This window comes from Thunnus albacares, chromosome 19 (assembly GCF_914725855.1).
Source record: "Thunnus albacares chromosome 19, fThuAlb1.1, whole genome shotgun sequence".
Lineage (NCBI taxonomy): Eukaryota > Metazoa > Chordata > Actinopteri > Scombriformes > Scombridae > Thunnus > Thunnus albacares.
This window is the reverse complement of record NC_058124.1, coordinates 26,296,286-26,320,333: the sequence shown is the minus strand read 5'-3', so window position 1 is coordinate 26,320,333 and position 24,048 is coordinate 26,296,286. Positions and strand designations below refer to the sequence as shown.

Below are 24,048 nucleotides of genomic sequence, written 5' to 3'. Positions count from 1 at the left end.
CTAATTAGTGATAAGTGTAATAAAGGGATTGTTTGCAGTCACAAAAGCTTCAAGGAATCTGGAACAACAGATGAGTTTACTTCTATCATTTAATTATTATATCTTTTTGATTTTTGTTCGCAAAATATCAGGTATGTTCAACACTACATTATATCAACTCAAACTTTCTATCTTAAGGTATTTCAATGCGATTCTAAAATATTAAACTCAGCTGATTTAAATTTGTTATGGATTAAGGGAACCATTAGGACAGCAACATCTGTTACTTATACAATAACATAAATGAAAACAACTGATTTGATGAACAGGTTTTTATTGTCTTGAAATAATACAAAATACACAAGCAATGAAACTCTATCAATGAAAAATGTAATCAGAGAGTGAGTGAGAGACAGGCAGAAAAAGAGAGAGAGTTGCAGAGATCGGAGTGAGAGCAGTAGCAGAGTAAAACCAGAAGCAGAGTCCCAGTGAGTCAGGTCAGGACTGGGAACACTGGTCTCTCCTCAGTGTCTCTGAGACTGGAGTCTGGGAGCCCTGGGTGGCCTCACAGGTCACAGAGCCCACCTTCCTCCACTGGTCTGCAGGGAGCCTCAGGGTGCTGCTCCAGCTGTAGCGGCCGTCCTTCTGCAGCACCGCGGGGCTCCTGCTCTCCTCCCAGCTGCAGCTGCTGCTGATGCTGCTGCCGTCCACCTTCCAGGCCAGACTCCAGTCTGAGGGGAAGCCCTTGTTGGCCAGACACATGAGCGTGGCCTTCCCGTGCTCCAGCTCCTCGCTGGAGGGGGGCAGCACTGTCAGGGTGGGACGGACATCACCTAGAAGACACCAATCACATTAGAGGACAGGAACACCAGACACTTGGACACCATTACTGTGTGAAAGTGGAGTCATATGAGGACTCTTTCTGTGCTGATATGCATGAGAGGTTTCTTAAAGGGAAGTGAAACAATGTGTCAGTGAGTGACTGGTGGAGCAGAAAAAACATCTGACAGAAACTCCTTTAAGTAGTTTATATGACTGTTTACTGTATTTTATTTTACACTATACACTATATATAAATAAGGACATAAAGTTTGAATATATAATTCAGACATCTATGATTTAGTTTGAATTTATAACAACATATTTACTTTCAAAACTATCAAAAGAGCAACAGTCAATCAGATTCATCAGCCAAAACCAACAGATGACCGTAATATATGGAAAATGTTAAGACACATTTAAAAAACAAAATACCCTCAAAAAAAACTATCATGATTTCAAACTGAGGTTAAAAGACAACTAGAGGCAATATAAATGATCAGAGTTTCTACAGCATTTCACATTTTTTATCTTTGAAAAAAACTTTTCCTCAACTTCAAATCAATTTAAAGCAGAATTAAAGGATCATATTAGAATCATTTTTAAAGTACAATTGATGTTTTTTAATCTGTCCTGCAGTTCAAGCTGTTCACATTTAACAAATTAACTTGAACATGTAAAGAAAAGTTCAGTAAAGCTGCTTTAAGTTCAACTTCAAGGTTAAACAGGAGGAACAAACAATAAAATTGAGACTTTAAAGTGCTTTAGATCAGCCCAGTGGAAACTTATATCTACTACAAATGTTCAGATATAGAAATTATAAACTTAACCGATGATACAATATTTAATATTTGAGCAGAAACTTACTTCCAACATCCAGTCTGGTTCCTCCACCAAAAGTCAACCACAGTGATACAAACTCATTGAGTCGTCGTACAAAAACCTCTCACTGTAGAGAGACACGGCTCTCTGACTTTGAGACAAACAAACTCACTAAAATTAGTCTCTTGTTTGTAAAATTTCTAAACTAATTTGAAAACTGACAACAACACAGAGCCACCAATTTATGAATGTGTGATTTTATTTCATATAAATGAATTTAAATTAAGTTAATGTTAAATTTGTGTTGTAATACATTTAAATACAACAAAATACATTCTGAGAAAATCAGCTGTCAATACACATGAAGTCCAAACCACATAAAAATAATCACTGACACAATTTAATCAATACTCTAAAACCATAAATTGATTGATCCATTGATTAAACAGCATCATCAGAGTAATCCAAGTCCCTGTTGGAGTCAGTCAGAGCATTTCCATAGAGAGCCACTTTGCATCAGCAGCACCATGCTCCAGTGCTCTGGGAGAGTTTATAGTCCTGAGAGTTGAACACTGGATGACTGACAGCTGTCCTTCATCACAACAGAAGCCACAGAAATCCTCCTCATCAAAAACATGACTTTGATCTCCGTCCTCATCTGGACTCTCCTCTGCTGCTGTTTCACAGGTAAAGTCCAGAGAATCAAACTCCTCTCCTCTATGAACATCTCTCCCTCTGAAATGAAGCCCACAAAACCATGACGCTGCTTTATGTTTTTGTCTCTGTATCCTCAGAGTCCAGAGGCCAGATCACAGTGACTCAGCCTGCAGCAGTGAGATCTGCTCTGGGAGGCTCCACAACCATCAACTGTAGGACCAGTCAGGATGTTTATAATGGGAACCATTTAGCCTGGTACCAAAAGAGAGATGGAGAAACTCCTAAACTTCTCATTTACTATGCTTCCACTCGAGCATCAGGGATTCCAGATCGTTTTACAGGCAGTGGATCAAAGTCTGACTTCACTCTGACCATCAGTGGAGTTCAGGCTGAAGATGCAGCAGTTTACTACTGTCAGAGTTTCCACTATCCCAACAGTCAGTGGGTGTTCACACAGTGAAAAAGCGTCGTACAAAAACCTCCCTCAGTCAGACTGAACAGAAACTGAACTGACTGCTGCAGCTGGAAGCTACTGCAGAGACTGATACAGTTCACTGAACACACACGTTACACAATCTCACACACATTTCATTAAATGGATTAAACAACTCACATTGTAGCTTTTAAGAAAAATGAAAATATGTCAAAACATTTTAAGATGAAAATATGTGAAATTATTTTAAGGAAAACAATTTCTGGACAATGATTGTCTTGGTGGAAACCAACAAAGTTCTTCATCACAGCTTCTCATCATCAATTCTTATCTTGTTATGGTTTGATCCAATGTTTTTTAATGATAATCAACCCATTTCCTGACCTGACTGGTAAGAAATGTCTTCCTCATGACCTTTGACCTCAGCCTCATACTGGATCACATCTATCTCAGTTATATCCTGTTAAAAGAAAATATGAAGCATCAGAAACTCTCTTAATCACAGCTCCTACTACCAAAAGATATAAATCACACAAAATGTTATGTCACAGTAAGTAACTAATTACAGTAAGATGATCAGAGATTTGGACACATGAACTTAATTTCAATTAAGAGGAAAATTTGAATGACAAATTGGTTAACATTGTAAAAGAAAAATTATTCTTCTTCAAGATTCAAAATTTAGTTTATTGTCTCTTTCTTGTGTATTTGCAAACACAAAAAAAACAAAATGTTCCTTCCAGCCATAGCAGAGCAACAACAAGAGAAAGGATAAAGATATACTGTCCATCCAAAAATTCCCTTAAAAGAATGACGAAAACATAGAAATCCCAAGAGAAACAAAACAAAACAAAACAAAAAAAAAGAACGAGCAGTTTGCACCACTCGAGCATCAGGGATTCCAGATCGTTTTACAGGCAGTGGATCAAAGTCTGACTTCACTCTGACCATCAGTGGAGTTCAGGCTGAAGATGCAGCAGTGTACTACTGTCAGAGTTTCCACTATCCCAACAGTCAACGTGTGTTCACACAGTGAAAAAGCGTCATACAAAAACCTCCCTCAGTCAGACTGAACTGCTGCAGCTGGAAGCTACTGCAGAGACTGATACAGTTCACTGAACACACACATCACACAATATCTCACACACACATTTCATTAAATGGATTAAACAATTTGCACATTGTAGCTTTTAAGATAAATGAAAATATGTTAAAATGTGGTGCGTTACTGTGGGTGGGCCTGGCCAATTGACACTCAGACACACCCAATCAGACGGCTTCCTTTTTTGCTGGATCATACAGTCATCAGCAGTCAATCGATACTGTTCCCTATGTGACTATGGAACCATTTAAAATAAAAGTCTTGTTTCTTGCTTCATGTTAACCATATGATGATATTTATAGGTCAGATCTTTTGAGTGACAGTGAATTTTGCAAATGCCAGAAATTCAAGCAGCCCCTCCTCCTTCACTCAGTGTACAGCTTGTGCATTAAACAGAGGAAGAGAAGCCTACTTTTTGCTAGCCAGCTGCTTTAGCAGCTGCACTACCAAATTGCCCAGGTTTTCACCACAATTAAAATAATATTTATAAAGTTATGCTTGTTTTCAAACCTCTGAATTCAACACTGATTCGTCAGTATGTGTGTCAATTAATCAATGTGTCATTGCCAAGGCTGTTGCTAGCCTAAGACACCTGTGGCTCTATCTGACAGAACTTATTAGTATGCTAACGGTTAGCTGTCATGCCGAAGAGATAGTCAGTCTTTTCTAAAGAGCTCCAGGAGGTTTACTCCTTCCTTCGTTAAGTACCTGGCAACAAAAATGCTGTGTTCTGCACACTCTGCAAGAGTGCAGTTTTGGTTGTGTGGAAGTGTGGATATAAAAGATCATATTAAGAGGGCCAAACATAAGCGGTGCCTACAAACGAGAAGTAGCACCATGGCAACCTACACCAGCGGGGCAAACGCTGGTGACAGCCATCTGAATACTCTCGGTAGGTGTGCTAAGTGCTGAAGGAATTGTCCCCCATCATGATGAAAATGCCTGTGGTGCATGCATAAGTGTATACATGTGTGCGTGCACGATCATGTAGTACACTTAAGGGTCCCGGTATGGGGGTTTGAAAATATGGTCATCCTATGAAAGACTCTTTTCAACTGTCTGTCGGATAAAAATTGACATCAGGGCATCAATGATGATAGATGATATACAGACTGAAGTTTTTGTTCCTGCTCTCCTTTGAAAGAGAACGGACTGAATTGTTGGACTATAATGAAATATTTTCAGTATTCAATGCCAAGTCCCTCCGTCTCCTGCTGTTGTCATCAAAAGTAAGCTAATTTACAATTTCAGACTGTAGTAGCATTTAGCCTATTTGTTCATTGGGTAGTTTTTGTTGGGTGTACAACTGGATTTTACGCTGATGTTGCTGCGTTTGCTATCTGTGTGTGTGTGTGTGTGTGTGTGTGTGTGTGTGTGTGTGTGTGTGTGTGTGTTCGTGCATGTGTGTGGTTTATGTGGCTGCCGTGCCAGGCTATGTTCAGGTGTCATTTTTAATGTTACTGAGCATGTTGCTGCCAATTTACCTCTATTCATACGCTTGATTAATGATGCTGTTGCTTCCGTCAGCTGTGTCTGTGTGTGTGTGTGAATATGTGTCTGCTGTGTCAGACAATGATATGCTGTTAGTGTTCGTCTTGGTGTCTGTAACATAACCTCTGATGATGAATAAGGCTTGTTTGGTTAAACTGTGGTGCATTCAGACAAGCATGGTTGTAATGGCCTATTTCAGAACCTATTAAGTATGATTGATCATGGACGGACTAGGCCCACCTGATTTTCTCTGTGCCCACTCACACTGTGATTTCTGCCTCCATCGCTTTTCAATTCTGAATCAACCTCTTGGCTGTTTATATTGAGAAATACATTTTTACATACAGTAGTTCAAGCATTTGCTCACAGACACTTTGTTTATGAACACAGTGCTGTCACATAACAAAGTGCTATGTGACAGTCAAAATCACAGTCAAAATCAGCTTGTTTGCAGATGATGTCCTTTTATATATTAGAATACTATCATCTCCTCTCTTTTCTTCATTTTATTAGTAACTTAAGCTGTTGGGCCCTTTAAAAATGTAGAGCAAAGTATGTTCCTAACATTAGTGTCCATATTACACTGAACTTATATTAAGAAGTTAAACTGAATTATGTTTCCTCACTCATTGTATAGATGAAGGAAAGTCTGTATAAATGTAATCATATGTTCTTATTTCTACCTGTCAGACTATCTTCACTCAAAAACAACAACATCTCCAGAATCAATTGTCTTTTAGCCATGGCATCCATCATCCCACCTTGAGACTGCTTCAACTCCACAAATTGTGTTTTAATAACTTTTTAATGGGACAAAAATGCATTAAACTCTATCTTCAGGGATGCTTAATGTGTCTTTGTTATTTGATAATCCTTGTGTTCCAATATTTCATTTCACACCACTCATTTTAAATACTGTAAAAGTAGTATAAAATATAACAAAATCAAACATATCTCAATACTTTTAAGTTATCAGGTTTAATAGGCCTCAGAAATCCTAAGCAACAAAATCAATACCAATCTTATTGAGAAACAGAGTTCAGTTCAAGTTCTCAGTGCACAGCTTTTTGTATCCATTCACAACCCCAATCATTCATTTAAATAGTCAAAGCTCTGAAAAAAAAAACCATGAGTCAGTAAGAGCATTTCCATAGAGAGCCACTTTGCATCAGCAGCACCATGCTCCAGTGCTCTGGGAGAGTTTATAGCCCTGAGAGTTGAACACTGGATGACTGACAGCTGTCCTTCATCACAACAGAAGCCACAGAAATCCTCCTCATCAAAAACATGACTTTGATCTCCGTCCTCATCTGGACTCTCCTCTGCTGCTGCTTCACAGGTAAAGTCCAGAGAATCAAACTCCTCTCCTCTATGAACATCCGTCCCTCTGAAATGAAGCCCACAAAACCATGACGCTGCTTTATGTTTTTGTCTCTGTATCCTCAGAGTCCAGAGGCCAGATCACAGTGACTCAGCCTGCAGCAGTGAGATCTGCTCTGGGAGGCTCCACAACCATCAACTGTAGGACCAGTCAGGATGTTTATGTTTATAACTCAAACCACTATTTAGCCTGGTACCAACAGAGAGATGGAGAAACTCCCAAACTTCTCATTTACCTTGCTACCACTCGAGCATCAGGGATTCCAGATCGTTTTACAGGCAGTGGATCAAAGTCTGACTTCACTCTGACCATCAGTGGAGTTCAGGCTGAAGATGCAGCAGTTTACTACTGTCAGAGTTTCCACTATCCCAACAGTCAGTATGTGTTCACACAGTGAAAAAGCGTCGTACAAAAACCTCCCTCAGTCAGACTGAACAGAAACTGAACTGACTGCTGCAGCTGGAAGCTACTGCAGAGACTGATACAGTTCACTGAACACACACGTTACACAATCACACACACACATTTCATGAAATGGATTAAACAACTCGCACATTGTAGCTTTTAGCATAAATGATAATATGTCAAAACCTTTCATGGAAGACAATTTCTGGACACTGATTGTCTTGGTAAAAATCAATGAAGTTCTCCATCACAGCTTCTCACCATCCATTCTTCCATTTTTTCCGTGGGACTTTTGGTAAACATTGTAGCTTTTAAGATAAATGAAAATATGTCAAAACCTTTTCAGGAAAACATTTTCTGGACAATGATCGTCTTGTTGGAAATCCACAAAGTTCTTCATCACAGCTTCTCATCATCCATTCTTACCCTGTTACGGTTTGATCCAATGTTTTTTAATGATAACGAATCCATTTCCTGACCTGACTGGTAAGAAATGTCTTGGTCATGACCTTTGACCTCAGCCTCACACTGGATCACATCTATCTCAAATATGTCCTGTTGAAGAATGAAATTATGAAGACATAAATCAGCATCAGAAACTTTCATAATCACAGCTCCCACCACCAAAAAATATAAATCACACTAAATATTATCTTACAGTAAGAAACTAATTACAGTAAGTGGATCAGAGATTTGGACATATTTTTAATTTTAATGTACATTGTTGAAATTGATTTCAATTTAACTTAATAATAGTTAAGTATTATGTGTAAAATGTAAAAGTAAATTTGGTAATCATTTTTAAATTGTATTTTTTTCTTTCATTTCAAGTTGTTCACATTTCAGTTTGACAATAATGTGTAAAGACCAGTTCATTGAAGGTGGTCTGAGTTAAACTAAATGACCAAAGTGTTGAAATTAAAACAGAAGATCATTCATATAAGTCAAGGCAAAGGTTATTTAAACACACAAAAACACATTTAAGTATTACATGGAAAATTATACATAATATTTGCAGAGAAACCAGCATCCAGTCTGGTTCCTCCACCAAAAAATCCACCACAGTGATACAAACTCATTGAGTTGCTGTACAAAAACCTCTCACTGTAGAGAGACACGGCTCTCTGACATCAACTGAGTGTCATTATATTTGCTATATTGTACTGTTAAGTGAATTTGATTTTAATTTCTGTCGAAATATATTGAAATAAATATGCAACATTGTAAAAAACTTTCTTTCAGAGAGAAGAAGCTGGAACAATAAAAAACATTCTGTACAATAACTTCATAACTTCATTGATCCACATCCATTTTAAATTTAATTGGTGTGATGTATTTTGTGGTAATACATTAAGATGGAAGAAATTACATTCTGAAAAAGCCCAAACCTCATAAAAATGAATATAAACACATCCATATCAATATTCTGAAAGTTTATTGATCCATTGATCAAACAGCATCATCAGAGTAATCCATGTCCCCTGTAGTAGTACACAGCAGGACAGATGTGAAAGACACCATGTAGAACAGACTCAATACTTCTGTTAAAATGTTCTCCTTTCATCCTTTACTCTGACAGGCTTTAAAAAAATACCATCATTTATGTGTAAAATGGTGACAAAAAATGATAAAATCCCTGTGAATATACCCAGAGACAAACTCAGTGTCTGTAGATTCATTGAACACAGTAACATGTGACAGCAGTCATTGTTTAATAATATGTTACCTTGGACACATATGATTTGATGAATATGTCTTTATTGTTTTAACATAAAGAGAATATCAGCATTACTGCAAGCAATGAAAATCAACACTTGAGAAATGTGATGATTCTATTAGTCAGTCAGAGCATTTCCATAGAGAACCACTTTGCATCAGCAGCACCATGCTCCAGTGCTCTGGGAGAGTTTATAGTCCTGAGAGTTGAACACTGGATGACTGACAGCTGTCCTTCATGACAACAGAAGCCACAGAAATCCTCCTCATCAAAAACATGACTTTGATCTCCGTCCTCATCTGGACTCTCCTCTGCTGCTGCTTCACAGGTAAAGTCCAGAGAATCAAACTCCTCTCCTCTATGAACATCCGTCCCTCTCAAATGAAGCCCACAAAACCATGACGCTGCTTTATGTTTTTGTCTCTGTATCCTCAGAGTCCAGAGGCCAGTATACAGTGACTCAGCCCGCAGCAGTGAGATCTGCTCTGGGAGGATCCACAACCATCAACTGCAAGACCAGTCAGGATGTTTATGTTCATAGCTCATCCCACTGTTTAGCCTGGTACCAACAGAGAGATGGAGAAACTCCTAAACTTCTCATTTATGGTGCTACCACTCGAGCATCAGGGATTCCAGATCGTTTTACAGGCAGTGGATCAAAGTCTGACTTCACTCTGACCATCAGTGGCGTTCAGGCTGAAGATGCAGCAGTTTACTACTGTCAGAGTTTCCATTTTCCCAACAGTCAGCGTGTGTTCACACAGTGAAAAAGCGTCGTACAAAAACCTCCCTCAGTCAGACTGAACAGAAACTGAACTGACTGCTGCAGCTGGAAGCTACTGCAGAGACTGATACAGTTCACTGAACACACACGTTACACAATCACACACACACATTTCATGAAATGGATTAAACAACTCGCACATTGTAGCTTTTAGCATAAATGATAATATGTCAAAACCTTTCATGGAAGACAATTTCTGGACACTGATTGTCTTGGTAAAAATCAATGAAGTTCTCCATCACAGCTTCTCACCATCCATTCTTCCATTTTTTCCGTGGGACTTTTGGTAAACATTGTAGCTTTTAAGATAAATGAAAATATGTCAAAACCTTTTCAGGAAAACATTTTCTGGACAATGATCGTCTTGTTGGAAATCCACAAAGTTCTTCATCACAGCTTCTCATCATCCATTCTTACCCTGTTACGGTTTGATCCAATGTTTTTTAATGATAACGAATCCATTTCCTGACCTGACTGGTAAGAAATGTCTTGGTCATGACCTTTGACCTCAGCCTCACACTGGATCACATCTATCTCAAATATGTCCTGTTGAAGAATGAAATTATGAAGACATAAATCAGCATCAGAAACTTTCATAATCACAGCTCCCACCACCAAAAAATATAAATCACACTAAATATTATCTTACAGTAAGAAACTAATTACAGTAAGTGGATCAGAGATTTGGACATATTTTTAATTTTAATGTACATTGTTGAAATTGATTTCAATTTAACTTAATAATAGTTAAGTATTATGTGTAAAATGTAAAAGTAAATTTGGTAATCATTTTTAAATTGTATTTTTTTCTTTCATTTCAAGTTGTTCACATTTCAGTTTGACAATAATGTGTAAAGACCAGTTCATTGAAGGTGGTCTGAGTTAAACTAAATGACCAAAGTGTTGAAATTAAAACAGAAGATCATTCATATAAGTCAAGGCAAAGGTTATTTAAACACACAAAAACACATTTAAGTATTACATGGAAAATTATACATAATATTTGCAGAGAAACCAGCATCCAGTCTGGTTCCTCCACCAAAAAATCCACCACAGTGATACAAACTCATTGAGTTGCTGTACAAAAACCTCTCACTGTAGAGAGACACGGCTCTCTGACATCAACTGAGTGTCATTATATTTGCTATATTGTACTGTTAAGTGAATTTGATTTTAATTTCTGTCGAAATATATTGAAATAAATATGCAACATTGTAAAAAACTTTCTTTCAGAGAGAAGAAGCTGGAACAATAAAAAACATTCTGTACAATAACTTCATAACTTCATTGATCCACATCCATTTTAAATTTAATTGGTGTGATGTATTTTGTGGTAATACATTAAGATGGAAGAAATTACATTCTGAAAAAGCCCAAACCTCATAAAAATGAATATAAACACATCCATATCAATATTCTGAAAGTTTATTGATCCATTGATCAAACAGCATCATCAGAGTAATCCATGTCCCCTGTAGTAATACACAGCAGGACAGATGTGAAAGACACCATGTAGAACAGACTCAATACTCTGAACACACACACACACACACACACACACACACACACACACACACACACAACACACACCTTTCATATTAAGCGATTAAACAATTCACACATATCTGTAAGAATGAATATGAGTCTATTAGAGATATTAATCATAATATTTCTCATGATTAGTCTCACAGTGGTACAAGCACAATGACAACTTTGTTACATGTAATTAAATGAAAGAAAGAGGTAAACAGTTATTTGTTATTTCATTAAATCATATTAAATATGATATGAAGTTATGCATTAAGAACATCAGATTTCTTAAAGTTTGGAATAATCTTCTGTATCAAGGTGTCTCCACAGCTCAGCAGGTGATTGACAGTTCTGTGTAGACTCTACCTGTTACCTGTTCTAGCTGTGTTTACTTTCTCTCATATTCACTTTGTTATACAGAGCAGTAACAACGCTGCTGAAGAGAAAGTTTGGACTGGCAGTGGTGGATCTGTTAGATGAGGATTTTAAATGTGCAGCAAATCTTTTACATTATTTGGAAACCACATTTCCTCTTTCTCCACTACTCGCATCATCTGTCATTAACTCCTCAGCTGCTTCCATTAAGAAATTATTCAGCACTTCAAGCTTCTGCTCAGAGTCCCACCACCATAAAATAAGCTTGTTTGTAAACAGCATCCTGAAAACCAATGCAAAAGTGTGTCCTCCAATTTAGTTTTTGTGTTATTTTCTATATGTTTCAAGTAAAAGAAACATCTTACAGTTTAGACTTTTTCAAAAACATTTTTATTTTTATTTTTACAGCATGTCCACTGTAGCAGACAGCAGGATGGTTTTAATGTGGGAAAAACAGTCAAACTTGTCAATATAAAATTTATAGTTTTCCAGCTATACAACCACCTTAAAGTAACGACATATTTAACTTCATTTCATTCTGTATTTGTCTTACTTGTTTGCTGATTTTGAGGTAAATTGTGGTTTTCAGAGACACTCCTCTAATCTGAATATGCTTTTGATTTGTGAATGCTGCCAAGTCTTCAAAGACTTTGATGTTGATGTACTGAGAAAAGTACGGAGTTGGACTCCAATTTGCACAAGTTGTAGGTTCATCTTGGTAACCAGGAGGCCCAGGTAGCACAGGTGTGAATCTATGATAATGAAAAACGCCAAGAAATGTAATTAAATTTAATTAAGTCATTCATTTTTCATATGTAATCAATTGAATAAGCCTGATGACAATGAAATATGTATCGTAGTTATGTTATTGAGTGTAAAAATTCAATTTGGAATACTGAGCTGCCATTAATATACTGCCATCAACAATGTGGTATTGATATATTTTTACTGGGATAAACATAATTCATGGTTGTCCTGGAAATAATAAAACATATGTGCCAGTCCTGACCCACATTGGCCGACACCTTTCATCTTGCTTTGTGACTGTTGTGACTCCTGCCTCTTCTTCAGAGCACTCTACCTCTTCATCAACAGGCTCAAACTCATCCTCAGCGTTTTCCTCATCTGACAAATCTACATCTGAATCTCCTTGAATTATTTTGAACAAAACCCTCTCTGCCTGTTCTGTGTCCCACAACAAAGTGGAAATGTGAAAGACATTAAGATCATCCTGGTGTCCACTATAGAGGACATTCATAAATGGGCTATTATTTCAACACACAAATAAATAAACTTCTCTCAGACCTCACTACATAATTCCTGACATGTTGATAAACAAGAAAATACATTAATATCATCATAAAAGATCAATAACAAAACAATATTTGACTTCTTCTTTCTCTTTCCATGAAATGTGCTTGTGGATATGGAAACAATTTTGTGCTGAAAGGAAGATGAAGTTGTCACCATCCCAACCCTACCCATGTGGTATCACTGGAAAGCCCAGGATGTCCTCTTTAGAGTACAGCAGTAATTAATAGAATAACTCATATGTGTAAGAGGAGAGATGCAAAAACAAGAATGTCCACTACAGAGGACACAAATACCCTTATTTTCTCTTCTTTTAGCCCATAATCTGATCAGGAATTAAAGCAGGATATCTGGCTCCTCTCCCTTCCCTTTTAACGTACAAAAAGTGTTGCCAGGTTTGCGATCTATTAAAGTACTTTTTCTGAACTAATATTAAATATTTAATTGGTTATTTACAATCAATTATATCCTCTTCCTGTAGATAAAAGAGATTCTGGAAAGAATAAATCATTTTTATTGGTCTCTTTATGGCTGAGTATGTAACAACTAAATTTATAAAATTTTCATCATGATTTTCTTTTTGCCATGACGCCTGTCATCCTATCTGAAGAGTGGCTCTCCTCTCTTTACAATCTTCTGGCAACATTTTAATGAGAAGAAAAAATGAATTTAACCCTTCGCCTTCAAAAGCATTTGGTGAACTTGCAGCCTTAACTTTCATTTTGTCCTCTTACAGAAATCATTGTACATGCAGAACTATGCAAATAACAGAAAACAAGTCCCTGTTGGAGTTAGTCAGAGTATTTCCATAGAGAGCCACTTTGCATCAGCAGCACCATGCTCCAGTGCTCTGGGAGAGTTTATAGTCCTGAGAGTTGAACACTGGATGACTGACAGCTGTCCTTCATGACAACAGAAGCCACAGAAATCCTCCTCATCAAAAACATGACTTTGATCTCTGTCATCATCTGGACTCTCCTCTGCTGCTGCTTCACAGGTAAAGTCCAGAGAGTCAAACTTTTCTCCTCTATGAACATCCGTTCCTCTCAAATGAAGCCCACAAAACCATGACGCTGCTTTATGTTTTTGTCTCTGTATCCTCAGAGTCCAGAGGCCAGATCACAGTGACTCAGCCTGCAGCAGTGAGATCTGCTCTGGGAGGATCCACAACCATCAACTGTAGGACCAGTCAGGATGTTCATGTTTATAACTCAAACCACTATTTAGCCTGGTACCAACAGAGAGATGGAGAAACTCCTAAACTGATGATTTACTATGCTACCACTCGAGCATCAGGGATTCCAGATCGTTTTACAGGCAGTGGATCAAACTCTGACTTCACTCTGACCATCAGTGGAGTTCAGGCTGAAGATGCAGCAGTTTACTACTGTCAGAGTTTCCACTATCCCAACAGTCAACGTGTGTTCACACAGTGAAAAAGCGTTGTACAAAAACCTCCCTCAGTCAGACTGAACAGAAACTGAACTGACTGTTGCAGCTGTAAGCTACTGCAGAGACTGATACAGTTCACTGAACACACACGTTACACAATCTCACACACACACACATTTCATTAAATTTATTAAACAACTTGCACATTGTAGCTGTTAAGATAAATGAAAATATGTCAAAACCTTTCATGGAAGACAATTTCTGGACAATTATCGCCTTGGTGGAAATCAACAAAGTTTTCCATCACAGCTTCTCATCATCCATTCTTACCTTGTTATGGTTTGATCCAATGTTTTTTAATGATAATGAACCCATTTACTGACTTGACTGGTAAGAAATGTCTTGGTCATGACCTTTGACCTCAGCCTCATACCGTATCACATCCATCTCAGTTATATCCTGTTAAAAGAAAATATGAAGACACAGATCAGCATCAGAAACTTTCATAATCACAGCTCCCACCACCAAAAAATATAAATCACAAAATGTTATTTTACACTAAGAATCTAATTACAGTAAGATTCACATTCGCTTTTCATTTTGACAGCTGGTCAATGATTAAAGTGGTGAAATTAAAACATAAGAGAATTTAAGTGACATAATAAATAAATAATCACACAGGATATTTAAATCTACTACAAACATTTAAACACTTTAAACACACTAAAGCATTTAATGGTAAGATTATCTGTAATATTTGTGCAGGATTAGGAACATCTAATAGCAGCACTTCTGACAAAACAAAGAAAGCAGTTACGTAGTGTTTAACACACTACTTTGTTTTAAAAAACCTCAACATTGGTGTGAAAAGAAAATTTTAATTAATAGTTCTGGATTTATGAGATGACATTAATCTAATTTGTGCAGCATTATTGACATTGAGAGGATAATATTTGAAGAGCAGATCTCATCTGTGAGAGAACTTTGGGACCAACTTCTGCTTTAATAAAACAGAGACACTGTTAAGTTTTACTGATTGAGCTATCAGCAGTGAAAAGGACGAGACATTGAGACAACTTTTGAAGAAAATCATAAGCTGACATCTTAAAATCATTGGAATCTTTCACTGAGACACAGTACTGTCTTTTTAGATTTGATGGATCAACTGAGATCTGTGGCTCCACAACCATCAGATAGGGCCAGTCTGAATATTTATAGTTCAAACTGTTCAGCTTGGTACCATCAGAGAGATGGAGAAACTTCTAAACTGCTAATTAGATAATCAACGAGAATCAGAGATTCCAGGTCATTTTACAGGCAGTGTGTCATGGATTACAGAGCAGATGAACCCAAATGTAGAAACTCAGCAAGCAAAAGGAACTGAAGAATATATTTATTGACTAACACAGGAACAGGAAAGAGTGAGTGCAAGCAGGCAACTAAACCAAACAAATGATCCAACAAGACTGAACTGAAAACCAGACCTTAAATACAATAAACTAATGAGACAACAAAGAAGAGGTGTCACAACACAAGGGCAGGCTGGGAGCTGATAGGCTGTGAAGACACTGGGAGCAGAGCAGGGCTGACGAGACTGATATAGAGCAGGTGTGAAGGTGACAGCAGACTGGAGAAGAACACTGAGACAAGGGCAGAACTAACAAAGATGAATACAGGGCACGTGTAAGGAGGAATACATGAACACATGAGGTTAAACACAATGAGCAGAGTCCAAATAATAAAAGTAACCCAAATGACCAGCCTGTGCTCATTCTCAACTCGTCACATATTGAAGCTTGGTTAGGACCCCGTGGCGTCACTTTTTAACACACTGGGTACCACTTTAGCATCATTTTTCAATGTGCAGGGTAGTCCAAAAAATTTCTGTTGAACTCCCATAACGTCTAAAATAGACGCCATTAGATCAATGACATCTATATACAGTGACAAATTTCAACCTGGTTGCCAGAATAAAATGTTGGCATTGTACGTTTCTGCAAACCACAGATATGTTGAATAACTACATTTGATCACCTGAAATACGTAGCATATCAACATTTCTGAAGTGACGTACTTCACGTGACATCTATATAAGCTGACTTTCTGCTGTGACTGCCATGATGCTACACATTGAAAAATAACGCTAAAGAGGAATCCAATGTGTTAAAAAGTGACGCCACGGAGTCCTGACCAAGCTTCAGTATGTGACAAGTTGGACGGTATGTGACATAAAGCCAGAATTCTTAAAGTCCCTCAAAAAGTCCAACTCAAAACAAGCCTGTCCTACACAGTCCAATCTTCACAAAACAGAAAAGTCAGAGGGCATCTGGTGGACAATGGCAACTAAGGAATACAGAGCCAGACTCTCAAGAGTCTCTAGAGTCAGTGACAGAACCATGACACAGTGGATCAAACTTTGACTTCACTCTGACCATCAGTGGAGTTCAGGCTCCTTTCATCCTTTACTTTGACATGCTTTAAAATATAGCATAATTTATGAGTAAAATGGTGACACAAAATGATAAAATACCAAATGACACACTCAGTGTCTGTAGGCTCATTGAACACATTAACATGTGACAGCAGTTTATTATTGTAATAATATGTTTGTACACAGATGATTTGATCAACGTTTCTTTATTGTTCATACATACTAAAAATGTCAGCATTACAGCAAGCAATAAAAGGTATCACTTGAGAATGTGCTGATTATGTTAATTAGTCAGAGTTTTTCCATCTCCTGGATCTCAGTCTGTTGTTCCAGGACAGTCTGTCTCCATCAGATGTAAAACCAGTTCAAGTGTTAGCAATGAGGTGACTACAGAAACCTGGAAAAGCTCCCAAACTCCTGATTTATTGGGCTTCAAACCGTCAGTCTGGCATTTCAGATTGTTTTAATGGAATTGGATCTGGGACTGACTTCACTTTGACTATCAGTCACGTTCAGACTGAAGATTCAGAAGTTTATTATTGTCAGCAGGATTACAGCTTCCCGTTCACACAGTGATACAGCGTTGTACAAAAACCTCCCTCAGCTGGAGAGGAACTGATGTGACTCAACAGCTGCACTGAGATAGACACATTTTAGAAGTCTGACTGATGATGAAATCCATCTAACAGGATACAGTCAGGAAATACTATTTATAACTTATAAAATTATAATAATAATTTCATTTAAATAGAATATTAAGTAATATATGTAATGTCTCATCAAACTAGATTGAATGTAGTTAAGCTTATGGTTACAACACAGTAACACTAGTTAGTTAGATAATTATTTGAAAAGAATATTAATTTCCTTGTTTTTTTAAGGTTATTTTCATGTAAATCACATTTATTTTTGGAATTGATATGATTTATATTCAAATGATACAGTTTTGTTTTCTCCAAAACTTCACTCATCATATGTTTTTGATGAGTTTGTGTTCATAGAAAAACACAGGTTATGTTATATTTTGAGATCGTACTGCTGATACTGATACTATGATGATATAATATGCTGATGATATCCTACTTTATAATTCTAATGCTATAAATTATTTTCAGATTTTATACATTTACTCAGATTCATTCAACTTTCTGGATACTTCTAAAACTGTTTCAACATGAGAGTTTTTAATCAGTGGCACACATCATTGATAGGACACACATGACTCATTTCCTTAAAAAATATTGACAATTGTGTTTGTTGCCAAAAACCTAATTAGTGATAAGTGTAATAAAGGGATTGTTTGCAGTCACAAAAGCTTCAAGAAATCTGGAACAACAGATGAGTTTACTTCTATCATTTAATTATTATATCTTTTTGATTTTTGTTCGCAAAATATCAGGTATATTCAACACTACATTATATCACCTCAAACTTTCTTTCTTAAGGTATTTCAATGCGATTGTAAAATATTAAACTCAGCTGAGTTAAATTTGTTATGGATTAAGGAAACCATTAGGACAGCAACATCTGTTACTTATACAATAACATAAATGAAAACAACTGATTTGATGAACAGGTTTTTATTGTCTTGAAATAATACAAAATACACAAGCAATGAAACTATCAATGAAAAATGTAATCAGAGAGTGAGTGACAGAAAGAGAGTTGCAGAGATCAGAGTGAGAGCAGTAGCAGAGTAAAACCAGTATCAGAGTCCCAGTGAGTCAGGTCAGGACTGGGAACACTGGTCTCTCCTCAGTGTCTCTGAGACTGGAGTCTGGGAGCCCTGGGTGGCCTCACAGGTCACAGAGCCCACCTTCCTCCACTGGTCTGCAGGGAGCCTCAGGGTGCTGCTCCAGCTGTAGCGGCCGTCCTTCTGCAGCACCGCGGGGCTCCTGCTCTCCTCCCAGCTGCAGCTGCTGCTGATGCTGCTGCCGTCCACCTTCCAGGCCAGACTCCAGTCTGAGGGGAAGCCCTTGTTGGCCAGACACATGAGCGTGGCCTTCCCGTGCTCCAGCTCCTCGCTGGAGGGGGGCAGCACCGTCAGGGTGGGACGGACATCACCTAGAAGACACCAATCACATTAGAGGACAGGAACTACACAACTGTCAGTTAAACACCAGACACTTGGACACTGTTACTGTGTGAAAGTGGAGTCATATGAGGACTCTTTCTGTGCTGATATGCATGAGAGGTTTCTTAAAGGGAAGTGAAACAATGTGTCAGTGAGTGACTGGTGAAGCAGAAAAAACATCTGACAGAAACTCCTTTAAGTAGTTTATATGACTGTTTACTGTATTTCATTTTACACTATATACTATATATAAATAAGGACATAAAGTTTGAATATAAAATTCAGACACCTATGATTTAGTTAGAATTTATAACAACATATTTACTTTCAACACTATCAAAAGAGCAACAGTCAATCGAATTTATCAGCCAAAACCAACAGATGACCGTAATATATGGAAAATGTTAAGACACATTCAAAAAACAAAATACCCTCAAAAAAACTATCAAAATTATTTCAAACTGAGGTTAAAAGACAACTAGAGGCAATTTAAATGATCAGAGTTTCTACAGCATTTTACATTTTTTATCTTTGAAAAAACTTTTACTCAACTTCAAATCAATTTAAAGCAAAATTAAAGGATCATATTAGAATCATTTTCAAAGTGTAATTGTTGTTTTTTAATCTGTCCTGCAGTTCAAGCTGTTCACATTTAACAAATTAACTTGAACATGTAAAGAAAATTGCAGTAAAGCTGCTTTAAGTTCAACTTCAAGGTTAAAGAGGAGGAACAAACAATAAAATTGAGACTTTAAAGTGCTTTAGATCAGTCCAGTGGAAACTTATATCTACTGCAAATGTTCAGATATAGAAATTATAAACTTAATTGATGATACAACATTTAATATTTGAGCAGAAACTTACTTCCAACATCCAGTCTTGTTCCTCCACCAAAAGTCAACCACAGTGATACAAACTCATTGAGTTGTCGTACAAAAACCTCTCACTGTAGAGAGACACGACTCTCTGACTTTGTCAGACTGAACTAAAATTACAAGCTCTCAAAATGCAACTTTAAGTAAAAAGTTGTAATAATTATTTATCCTCTAAATTAATATTTTCTTTTCTTTACAATAATTTTTCAGTTTTAAATTTAAAATTGAACTTTGAACTTTGTCTCTTAGTGCAAATTATTGTTGAAAAATGTTTTACATGAAATTGAACAGGCAAAAAATGTTGAACAAAAAGGAAATAAAAAGAAAAATAACTCCTAAAATGATAAATATTTTAAACATTTGACTTACTTCCAACATCCAGTCTGGTTCCTCCACCGAACGTGGCCCACAGTGATACAAACTCATTGAGTCGTCGTACAAAAACGTCTCACTGTAGAGAGACACGGCTCTCTGACTTTGAGACAAACAAACTCACCAAAATTAGTCTCTTGTTTGTAAAATTTCTAAACTGATTTGAAAACTGACAACAACACAGAGCCACCAATTTATGAATGTGTCATTTTATTTCATTTAAATTAATTTAATTAAGTAAATGTTAAATTTGTGTTGTAATACATTTAATTATAAAAAAATACATTCTGAAAAAATCAGCTGTCAATACAAATGAAGTCCAAACCACATAAAAATAATCACTAACACAACCTAATCAATACTCTGATAAATTGATTGATCCATTGATTAAACAGCATCATCAGAGTAATCCAAGTCCCTGTTGGAGTCAGTCAGATTTCCATAGAGAGCCACTTTGCATCAGCAGCACCATGCTCCAGTGCTCTGGGAGAGTTTATAGCCCTGACAGTTGAACACCGGATGACTGACAGCTGTCCTTCATCACAACAGAAGCCACAGAAATCCTCCTCATCAAAAACATGACTTTGATCTCCGTCCTCATCTGGACTCTCCTCTGCTGCTGCTTCACAGGTAAAGTCCAGAGAATCAAACTCCTCTCCTCTATAAACATCCGTCCCTCTGAAATGAAGCCCACAAAACCATGACGCTGCTTTATGTTTTTGTCTCTGTATCCTCAGAGTCCAGAGGCCAGTATACAGTGACTCAGCCCGCAGCAGTGAGATCTGCTCTGGGAGGCTCCACAACCATCAACTGTAGGACCAGTCAGAATGTTTATAATGGGAACTACTTAGCCTGGTACCAACAGAGAGATGGAGAAACTCCTAAACTTCTCATTTACTATGCTACCACTCGAGCATCAGGGATTCCAGATCGTTTTACAGGCAGTGGATCAAAGTCTGACTTCACTCTGACCATCAGTGGAGTTCAGGCTGAAGATGCAGCAGTTTACTACTGTCAGAGTCAACACTATCCCAACAGTCAGTGGGTGTTGACACAGTGAAAAAGCGTCGTACAAAAACCTCCCTCAGTCAGACTGAACAGAAACTGAACTGACTGCTGCAGTTGGAAACTACTGCAGAGACTGATACAGTTCACTGAACACGCACGTTACACAATCACACACACATTTCATGAAATGGATTAAACAACTTGCACATTGTAGTTTTTAAGATGAAAATATGTGAAATTATTTAAGGAAAACAATTTCTGGAAAATGATTGCCTTGGTGGAAACCAACAAAGTTCTTCATCACAGCTTCTCATCATCCATTCTTACCCTGTTGTGGTTTGATCCGATGTTTTTTAATGATAACGAATCCATTTCCTGACCTGACTGGTAAGAAATGTCTTCCTCATGACCTTTGACCTCAGCCTCATACTGGATCACATCTATCTCAAATATGTCCTGTTAAAAGAAAATATGAAGACACAGATCAGCATCAGAAACTTTCATAATCACAGCTCCCACCACCAAAAAATATAAATCACACTAAATATTATCTTACAGTAAGAAACTAATTACAGTAAGTGGATCAGAGATTTGGACATATTTTTAATTTAAATGTACATTGTTGAAATTGACTTCAATTTAACTTAATAATAGTTAAATATTAAGTGTAAAATGTAAAAGTAAATTTGATAATCATTTTTAAATTGTATTTATTTTTCTTTTATCTTTTCTTCATTTCAAGCTGTTCACATTTCAGTTTGACAATAATGTGTAAAGACCAGTTCATTGAAGGTGGTCTGAGTTAAACTAATTGACCAAAGTGTTGAAATTAAAACAGAGGATCTTTCACATAAGTCAAGGCAAAGTTTATTTAAACACACAAAAACACATTTAAGTATAACATGGAAAATTATATGCAATATTTGCAGAGAAACCAACATCCAGTCTGGTTCCTCTACCAAAAGTCCACCACAGTGATACAAACTCATTGACCTGCTGTACAAAAACCTCTCACTGTAGAGAGACACGGCTCTCTGACATCAACTGAGTGTCATTATATATTGTACTGTTAAGTGAATTTGATTTTAATTTCTATAGAAATATATTGAAATAAATATGCAACATTGTAATAGAACTTTCTTTCAGAGAGAAGAAGCTGAAACAATAAAAAACATTCTGTGCAATAATGTCATAACTTGATTGATCCATATCCATTTTAAATTTAATTGGTGTGATGTATTTTGTGGTAATACATTAAGATGGAAGAAATTACTTTCTGAAAAAGCCCAAACCTCATAAAAATGAATATAAACACATCCATATCAATATTCTGAAAGTTGATTGATCCATTGATCAAACAGCATCATCAGAGTAATCCATGACCCCTGTAGTAGTACACAGCAGGACAGATGTGAAAGACACCGTGTAGAACAGATTCAATACTTCTGTTAAAATGTTCTCCTTTCATCCTTTACTTTGACAGGCTTTAAAAAAATACCATCATTTATGTGTAAAATGGTGACAAAAAATGATAAAATCCCTGTGAATATACCCAGAGACAAACTCAGTGTCTGTAGATTCATTGAACACAGTAACATGTGACAGCAGTCATTCTTTAAATAATATGTTGCCTTGGACACACATGATTTGATGAATATGTCTTTATTGTTTTAATATAAAGAGAATATCAGCGTTACACTTGAGAAATGTGATGATTCTGTTAGTCAGTCAGAGCATTTCCATAGAGAGCCACTTTGCATCAGCAGCACCATGCTCCAGTGCTCTGGGAGAGTTTATAGTCCTGAGAGTTGAACACTGGATGACTGACAGCTGTCCTTCATGACAACAGACGCCACAGAAATCCTCCTCATCAAAAACATGACTTTGATCTCCGTCCTCATCTGGACTCTCCTCTGCTGCTGCTTCACAGGTAAAGTCCAGAGAATCAAACTCCTCTCCTCTATGAACATCCGTCCCTCTCAAATGAAGCCCACAAAACCATGATGCTGCTTTATGTTTTTGTCTCTGTATCCTCAGAGTCCAGAGGCCAGATCACAGTGACTCAGCCTGCAGCAGTGAGATCTGCTCTGGGAGGCTCCACAACCATCAACTGTAGGACCAGTCAGGATGTTTATGTTTATAACTCAAACCACTGTTTAGCCTGGTACCAACAGAGAGATGGAGAAACTCCTAAACTTCTCATTTACTGGGCTACCACTCAAGCATCAGGGATTCCAGATCGTTTTACAGGCAGTGGATCAAACTCTGACTTCACTCTGACCATCAGTGGAGTTCAGGCTGAAGATGCAGCAGTTTACTACTGTCAGAGTTTCCACTATCCCAACAGTCAACGTGTGTTCACACAGTGAAAAAGCGTCGTACAAAAACCTCCCTCAGTCAGACTGAACAGAAACTGAACTGACTGCTGCAGCTGGAAGCTACTGCAGAGACTGATACAGTTCACTCAACACACACACACACACCTTCTATATTAAGCAATTGAACAATTCACACATATCTTTAACAATGAATATGAGTCTATTAGACATTATAATCACATTATTGTAATGATTAGTCTCACAATGGTACAAGCACAGTGACAACTTTGTTACATGTAATTAAATGAAAGAAAGAGGTAAACAGATATCTGTTCTTACATTAAATCATATTAAATATCATAGGAAGTTATACATTAGGAACATCAGATTTCTTAAAGTTTGGAATAAACTTCTGTATCAAGGTGTCTCCACAGCTCAGCAGGTGATTGACAGTTCTGTGTAGACTCTACCTGTTACCTGTTCTAGCTGTGTTTACTTTCTCTCATATTCACTTTGTTATACAGAGCAGTAACAACACTGCTGAAGAGAAAGTTTGGACTGGCAGTAGTGGATCTGTTAGATGAGGATAGTATCATTTTTGCAGCATTAATGAAAAGAAAAAGATCCACTGGAAGAGCAGATATTCAGTGAGACCACTGAACATGTCGAAGCAGCTGCAGACTGATCAAAGCTCTTGTGGTGTCTACAGTTTGTGAATCGCAGCTACATGATTATTGTTTGAAAAGTTGCACATAAATTACATTATGATCCT

General features: G+C 37.2%; 1 protein-coding gene and 3 gene segments (V, D, J or C); 2 read left to right on the top strand and 2 right to left on the bottom strand.

Moving 5' to 3' along the window:
- Positions 1-296: 296 nt before the first annotated feature.
- On the bottom strand, positions 297-19,621 carry LOC122969216. The segment is given in 2 exon segments: positions 297-812; positions 19,568-19,621. A coding segment is annotated over 1 exon segment (264 nt).
- On the top strand, positions 6,591-7,120 carry LOC122969191. The segment is given in 2 exon segments: positions 6,591-6,642; positions 6,750-7,120. Coding segments are annotated over 2 exon segments (384 nt in total).
- LOC122970332 lies at positions 18,194-20,491 on the bottom strand. The segment is given in 3 exon segments: positions 18,194-18,693; positions 19,948-20,025; positions 20,479-20,491. Coding segments are annotated over 3 exon segments (426 nt in total).
- A 22-nt stretch (positions 20,492-20,513) lies between these two features.
- Positions 20,514-23,341, top strand: LOC122970331. The gene is made up of 5 exons (XM_044336462.1): positions 20,514-20,580; positions 20,688-21,006; positions 22,320-22,329; positions 22,837-22,888; positions 22,996-23,341. Exons 1-5 carry the CDS (start codon positions 20,529-20,531, stop codon positions 23,325-23,327), a joined length of 765 nt encoding a protein of 254 aa, XP_044192397.1. The 5' UTR covers positions 20,514-20,528; the 3' UTR covers positions 23,328-23,341.
- Positions 23,342-24,048: the final 707 nt, after the last annotated feature.

What these genes read in the sequence shown, in the direction of transcription:
- LOC122970331 (XM_044336462.1), top strand. Translation starts at nt 20,529, where the DNA reads ATGACTTTGATCTCCGTCCTCATCTGGACTCTCCTCTGCTGCTGCTTC. An exon ending in CCTCTGCTGCTGCTTCACAG is followed by an intron (nt 20,581 to 20,687) that starts GTAAAGTCCAGA and finishes CTGTATCCTCAG; the next exon opens with AGTCCAGAGGCCAGTATACA. An exon ending in CCTCTGCTGCTGCTTCACAG is followed by an intron (nt 22,889 to 22,995) that starts GTAAAGTCCAGA and finishes CTGTATCCTCAG; the next exon opens with AGTCCAGAGGCCAGATCACA.